This window comes from Sinocyclocheilus rhinocerous, unplaced genomic scaffold (genome assembly GCF_001515625.1).
Source record: "Sinocyclocheilus rhinocerous isolate Xijiao unplaced genomic scaffold, SAMN03320098_v1.1 scaffold824, whole genome shotgun sequence".
Lineage (NCBI taxonomy): Eukaryota > Metazoa > Chordata > Actinopteri > Cypriniformes > Cyprinidae > Sinocyclocheilus > Sinocyclocheilus rhinocerous.
The window spans coordinates 95,672-103,976 of record NW_015628342.1 but is presented as its reverse complement, the minus strand read 5'-3'; the positions used below and the strand labels follow the sequence as shown (position 1 = coordinate 103,976).

Genomic DNA, 8,305 nt, shown 5'->3' with positions numbered 1-8,305 from the left:
TTATATTTAAAACATAATTATAATTTTATAAATACTACATTAAATACTACTTTAATATTACACAGACAGAAATTTTGTGTCCTCAAAAACAAAAATTAAAATGCAATGTCACCATGATTATATAATATAGAATAATATTCTAATAACAAATAATAATATAAAAATATAATTAAATATTATAAACATGTATATTTATTCATTAATTTATTCATTCATTCAATATTATATAGAGAAAGATACAGAGAAAGAGAAAGAGATAGATTTCCCCCTCAAAATATTCCATAATTTCATGTTGACATTTACCCAAATTTTTAAGACAGATTTAAATAAACACTTATGTTAAACATCTGGGTGGCCAAAAACCCAAATCACATTTAACCGTCAATAACAACTGAGAATTCAATCACAGGCACAATATGTGTGTAAAAATAAAGAAAACACACACACACACACACACACCAGAACAGCTAATGGTCTGAAATATGCACGGATTCAAACTCAAACACACGTACCAGAGGACGATTCAATTACACCAAAACACCATCAAAAAGATTCAAACTCCCACCGAGACGTTTGTCCATATTCAAACAACCAGAACAAAACCACAGTCCACACAATCTGACACATAAACACTGGGCGGCTCTGAATGCAGACGCAGAGACCGTGTTAGTATGCAGTGCAAGAGAAGCGTTCTTACAAGCGTGCAGTAAAATAAACGCCAGCGATACAAACACACCAGAAGCTCATTACTAAATCAATACACACACACGCATAAAACAAACACTCTCCTTCACAAATGCATTAACACACAGACCCGTGTAGAAATGACGCAACTCAAGGACAGTCAGGAGAGCACACTATTAATTATATGCATGAACACAGAGACTGTGTGAATACAAGCAGCCATACAGATGAAGATAGACACACTGACAGACGGGTCTGAGTCTGATTGCTGGTGCTTATGTATCATTAGCTCAGCTGGGTGTGTGTGAGTCCAATAGAGAGCCAGCAAGAGAACAATAATCACTCACACACTCACTCACACACACACACACACACATCAGTAACACCCTCTTTATACCTGGTATTAACGTCTGACTCGGATGGTCTGAGCATAAGTGGACGACACTAAATACCAGACCAGTGCTGTTACTGTTAACTAAAACTATTAGAAATATTTTATATTAAATGAAATAATGCTGAAATTACAAAGTAAAATATAAATATTACATCAAAAACTTAAAACCTAAAAAAACTAAATAAATAAATACATTTAAGTACTAAAATTACTGACACTAACTCTCAAAAAAATATAATGAAATATTTGGAAATTATAAATAAAACATATTTAAAAAAATATTGAACAACTAAAACTAATTAAAATTACAAAAGTACATAAAACTATTCAAACTTAAATTAAATCAAAGCTGAAAATATTAAATTAAAAGCTAATTCAAAATGTTACTAAATAGTATATAAACAATACTCCAATAACATTATTTTAATAGTATATAAATACCAAAATAAACAAATTAAATGTAAAAAAGTACTAAAAGTACTAAAAACTGAAATAATATAATTTAAATCTAAATAGAAATATTAAATAAAACTAATCAAAATGACAATCACATAAAAACTACAAACTTAAAACTGAAAATATAAAATTGATATAATAAATATAATTTAAAAAATAATAAATATATAAATATAATAAATATATAAATAATACTAAAATAAACAAAAATATAATTTAAAAATAAAACTAAATGAGTTTAAGTACCAAATTAGTCCAACTAAATCTGAAATACATATATAATCAAAAGTTTTATCATTAAAATCCTGTCTGACCAAGTGAATTTCATCACAACATTGTGAAAAATGTACATTAATGTTTTTAGATTTGCTGAATATTACATTTACATGGTTATTAAATTATTCATGTTTTTAAATATTAACTTAAAACATTAACTTACATGTGCAATTCTCTCAAATTATACAGAAATGACACACTGCGACTTCAAAGACAGTTCTGTTATGCAGTGCAGTTTAAAAACATTGGACCAATCAGAAGAATCTGGGGGCGGGGCGAGTGTTTATTGTAACATCTGACTGCTGTCAAATCCTCTTATTAATATCTGTTTTGGAGGCGTCTCACCTTGTCGGCGTTGTCGGCCGCGAGCAGGTTGGTGGCGAGCGTCTGCAGCTTGTGTTGGGCCATGTTCTTGAGCGCAGCCAGACTGCGGCGGGTCATGGCCTGCTTCAGGTTCACCGCGGGGTGATTGAGGGAGTCCAGAGCGGCGGGAACAACCTCGTCACACGCGTTCAGAATCTCCACCGCCGTTATTCCCATCACACAGCGGTCCAGCGCTCCTGAAACACACACACAAACAACACACTCAATACAAGAGTTATCCGCTTCTGTGGAAGGGTTAAACTATTTTTTTTAAATTGTAATCTTCATTTAGTTTATGTGAACGTACTAAAACAACTAAAACTGAAATGAAAATTAATTAAAAAAAAAAACATTTAGACATAAAAAAATAAAAAAAAAGACAAAAACAGCTAAATGACTGAATGATTAACTAAAATTACAATTAAAATATAACAAATAATCAAATTAAATTAAATAAGTTTAAGTACTAAAGTTACTAAAACTAAAATTGAAAAAATATAATTAAAAGTTAAATAGAAATATAAAATACTAATAAAAATGACAAAAACATAAAATTACACTCAAAAACACTTACTAAAACTAAAATGAAAGTATAAATAAAAATGTATAAAAATTAAATAAGTTTAAGTACTAAAATGATCAAAACTAAATCTGAAATCATTTAATTAAAAGCTATAAATAATATAAAAAATTAAAAATTAATTAATTTTAAGTACTAAAATTACTAAAATTATAACTGAAAATAATAATTAAAAGCTAAATAGAAATATTTAAAAAATTGAACTGACAAAATCACGGCAAAATTACTAAAACTTCAAAAATTCAAATATAAAAAAATAAATGTAAAACAAAATAATTTCAAGCACTAGAATTCCAAAAACTAAAACTGAAATATAAAATATAATTTAAAAAAAATATATATATAAATATATATATATATATAAAATATATATAATTAAAAGCTAAATAAAATAAAAAATAAAAAATATATAAAAGGAATATATAAAAATAAAATCTAATTCAAAATATTAATACAAACTGCAAAAGCATATTAATGATAGTAAAATAACACTGGTCTTGGTCTGTCTATGCATGCATCAGTCTCTGTATCTGTGTGTTCACCCATCAAAATGAGCTCCAGACGAACCCATTACACTCATCAAACACTGATGCAGCTCATGAGAGAGTGTGTGTTTCCTCTTCTACTCAGCTCCCATAATACCCGGCTGTAAGTGGATTCATAAAACACTAATGCGTCTAATGCAGCAGGAGAGAGAGACAGAGATTCAGCAGCTCTCTGTCGAGTCTCTAATGGGACGCAGACATACAGAGTGAGACAGGTGGATAATAAATGATTATTAGGCAAATATCCTCCTCAAAATAAGACACAGAGCTTTAAGTACTTCCTCCCACACTCACCATCACCCATATGACCAAAACCTTACATCACGGTAACCGTATACGTCCCGAAATTCAATTCCAAATATGACTTATACAGTGTTGCTTAGGGCTGTGTATCACCAGCAAAGTTGTAGCCTATATATGTTCTATTCATTCTTTTTTAGAAACCTCGCACTTTTCTACTCAATTTTAAACGTAAAATTTTAAACAAATTAAGCGTGGTCCACTGCTGCACACGTGCCACAGTATCGATACAGGGCCAGCTGTATCGATACTCGTATCGTCAAATCTCTGTGACGATACATCGTCGTATCGATATTTTGAACACAGCACTAGTGTTGCTATTGTAAACTAAAACTATTAAAGAAAAAAATAATAATAAAATATAAAAATTAGATGAGGAAAATAGAGACGTTGTCTTGGAAACTAACATATGTTTATGATTTATGTTTATAAAGCTAAACAGAAAAAAAATCTAAAATTAATATGAAAACAGTAAATATAAAAACAAAATCTAACTGAAAATAATAATAAATACTAGAATAGTAAATGCTATCAAAATTGTATTACACTTGTGTCCTATATTACATAATCCATGTAATATAAATAATCATATGAACTAAATATTTTACAAATGAAAGATGCTTCATCAGATTTTTATATTAATAACAACTATATAAGAGTATATTAACGATGCCATAAAATTAACACTTGTTATTTAACGTATATATTAAATGTGGTCATATATATTTTTGTATAATCAAGTGAATTATTATTGTACAAATGAAAGACATTTTATATCATCTGATTGGTGACAAAAATAGATCAGATTATTAATCATTAGAAACACACAATTTTACAATTCTGGCAAATATCAATAACTAATTATTATTTTATTTTATGTATATTTATATTACGGCTGACAAATGTTATGACGACATAAAAATTGTATACTATTTTGTCTAAATAAATAAAAAATTCTAAACACTAAAAACTACAATTAATCATTAAAAAAAAAAAATATATATATATATATATTCAATTTATTTTTTTACATTTTAAACATAAAAATTAAACATTATTGCAATTAAATTCCTTTTATTAAATAATTACAAAAAAAATATCCAGTAGCAACCAATATAAAATAAATTTACAAAATCTCTAATCAAGGATAGATGAATAACTCTAGGTCTGAGTTATCAGTGCTAAACAGCTTCACATTACAAAACACTTGATTTCAAATCAATAAGATGTTATAAATCTGATGAAATCTGGAACATAGCCAATATACTGTATATATACACATTACCTGAATTCAGTATTAATGAACCAAGATGCACCATTGCTAGGCAACCATGAGCATGACCTCTGACCTCTGACCCCCGAGCCCAGGCTCACCTGTGTCCATCTGCCAGACGTAGACGGACCCGTCGGAGCAGCCCACCACCAGATAATCGTCACACGGCCTCCACTTGATGACCTGGATGGGGAAGAGATGTCTGGAGGCCAGCATGATGCACTTCCTCTCCCTCAGACTCAGCAGACCGACGGAGTGATCGCTGGCCACCGAACACACGCAGTGCTGCACGCGCGTCTGAAACACACATCACCAGAATAATTACACGCTCAGAACATTAGCCCAAAACACAAGGACAAGCAGTGCAGGAAAGGCGGGGCTTAGCAATGCAGGTGCTGTTTCTGATTGGTCAAGACTTTTCATGGATATTTATTCATTTAGCTGATGTTTTTATCCAAAGTGATTTACAAATGAAGAACCAGGGTTACAAAATAAAATAAAATTATAAAATAAAAAAATTTTTAAAAAAAATTATTTTAGCTAATTGCCAAGGCAACATTTTTATTTTAACTTAGTTCAATGATGTACTAAAATAACTAAAACTTATTAACAATTAATTAAAACAATATAGACTTGTATAAAAAAAACTACTAAAAAGGACAAAAAACAACACAGTTGCTAAAACTTTAACTAAAATTCAAATGGAAATACTAGTAATTAAAATATAATAAAACTATAATAGTATTATTTAGACGATACTAAAATAACACTAAGAAACATCATAAGATATTTTTCAAAGAGCAAAAAATATTAACAATACACAGTGGCAGGTTTTATATATATATAAATACACTAAATAACTAGATTTGTAAATATGCAAGAACAGATGAAAAATAACTGTTTTAATATACGAGTAGGAGTAAAAATAATAATAAAAATAATGGGAGTAATTAATATTTAAAGCATTTTAAACTTTGTACCCTGCACTATTTATTCTATGCCAATTAAAGTTTATTTCAAAGCCAGTAATAAGTCACATGTCAGCTAATTTGTGTCAAAAGGCATGACTTTCATTATTAGTAAAAATTTTGAATATAGTTAGCGTAAAATACGATGACAACTACCCAAGAAAAGGCGGGGCTTAGCAATGCAGATGTTGTCTCTGATTGGTCAATAATTTTTCATGGATTATTTATTCATTTAGCAGACGTTTCTATCCAAAAGTGATTTACAAAAATGAAGAAAATCACAAACAATTTTTATAGATTAAAAATATTCGGAATACACAGGTTTAAATAAAATAAAATAAAATAAAACAAAATAATAAAATAAAACAAAATAAAAACGAGATTATTAAACATGCTAGAGCAGAGATGAAATGCACAAAACAAGAGAAAAAGACCTGTTTTAGTCACACAGCTAATTTATGGGTCAAAAGACATGATTTTCATTTGTAGAAATTTTTTTTATCGAATTAGCATAAACTATAATGACAACTAATATGAAACTATGGGACGTGAGAATGGGCGGGGCCCAACAGCTCAAATGTTGTCTTTAATTGGTCAAGAATGATGAGTCTAATTAATATTAAATTAATATTTTAAACTCTTTACTCTGCACTGAAAAAAAAAAGTGTAGGATTTAGAATTTTCACTCAGAAATTGTTAGTAAATTTCACAGATAATGAAATGACAAGCAAGACATTGAATTAAAAAAGTTTTTTTAAGTAGAAAGACTGAAATCGTGTTTTCTTGTAAAAAAAAAAAAAATTTTAATTTTTTTTACTTTTACATATTAAAAAAAAAAAAAAAGTTATCTATTCAAAGTCTAATAAAGTTTCTTTCAGAGCCATTAAGTTACATCAGACGTTTATTTAAGGGTCAACATGCATGACTTTCATTCGTGGTAAAAATTAAAACCCCAAACAGTCTCTCCAATCGATTCTGTCTCGCTTTATTCACACCGAATAAAACACCGGCGAATCATTAAATGCCAACAACATCGAAAAAACACAAGAGAGAAGTCAAAAGCTGCCAACAATGAAAGTGGAAAGGGTCCACTCAGGGTCTGCCTCGCACAACAAATCCTGCAGCAAAGGTCAAGCAGGACTTAAGGAGGGAAACTCGGAGCGTTTCCATGACAACAGCGCGGCCGGTTCTTTTGATTGCGTTTGGCCTCTTCGTCTGACATTTAGTGCTGAAAGTCTGTGTCTAATTGGTCACCGAGGTGAGACTCAGAGATCAGAAATTCTGCGGCCGTCGAGAGCCGGATGAACTTTTACATGTCTGGAGAGGAACCTTTAAGAACAGTGAAGAAAACGTCACCGTTGTGATGCTAGTAGTGAGTGAGTAATAATGACTGGATATCCATTTCTGGGTCTCGTAGAGCAACAACCTCACGTCTCCTACACCTTCAGACTACTCCAGAAGGAAAAAGACGCATGTGTGTGTTTGACAGCTGATGTTCTTGAGGTTTGATGGAGTGTCATGAGAAACCAAAGCTTTGTCATTGTGAATAAATAAATAAATAAATAAATGTTTAAAATAAACATTATCTGAAATTATTTTTTTTTACTTATTTTATTTCAGCTAGTTGCAAAGGCAACATTTATCATTCTTTGTTTAGTTTAACTTGAAGTTCTAAAATAACTACAACTGAATTAAAAATGAATAAAAACTATACACATTTAAAAAAACGATAAAGATAAAGAAATAAAAACTGCATAAAGACAACATTTCTAAAACTTTTACTAAAATGAAAATAAAAACATTCAAATAAAAACTTATAATATAATATAAAAATGTAAATAAAAGCATAAAAATTATTAAAATTATTTTAAAAAACTATATAAAAAGACAACAAAACTACTAAAACTGAGATTAAAAAGAAAATGGGAAATATAATAAAAACTATTTTATATATATATATATATAAATAAATACAAAGATTCAACTACAATTATACAAATTCAAAATATAAATAAAAATGACAAAAAAAAATTATTAAAACTAAAATGAAAATCTTGATCAAACTTTGCATAATAGGGCTGCACAATTAATTGAATGTGATTGTCATGCGCATCTTGTCAGTAAAGCCGGTTCTGTAATCAGTAGTAAATCTCCATCACTGTGTTAGAATATTTGGCAACAGTTGTGCTGCCAAATATTTTTTTGGAAACTGCGATACTTTTTTCAGGATTCTTTGACGAATAAAAAGTTAAAAAGAACAGAATTTATTCAAAATATAAATCTTTTCTAACAATATAAATCTTTGCTATCACTTCTTATCAATTTAACACATCCTTGCTGAATAAAAGTTTTAATTTCTTTCAAAAAAAGAAAGAATACAAATGTACTGACCCCAAACTTTTGAACCGTAGTGTATATTGTTAGAAAAGATTTCTATTTTAAATAAATGCTCTTCTTTTTAACTTT

The 8,305-nt window shown here is 29.2% G+C and overlaps 1 protein-coding gene across 1 annotated transcript in view; it reads right to left on the bottom strand.

Annotated features, from left to right (window-relative positions):
* The window catches only part of wdr7 (WD repeat domain 7), a 126,290-nt gene that overhangs the window by 106,003 nt on the left and 11,982 nt on the right, over window positions 1-8,305 (bottom strand). The window contains exons 5-6 of the mRNA XM_016548936.1: window positions 4,973-5,168; window positions 2,156-2,370 (exon numbers count right to left, since the gene is read on the bottom strand). Coding sequence (XP_016404422.1) covers window positions 2,156-2,370; window positions 4,973-5,168 — 411 coding nt within the window. The remainder of the gene's footprint in view (window positions 1-2,155; window positions 2,371-4,972; window positions 5,169-8,305) is intronic.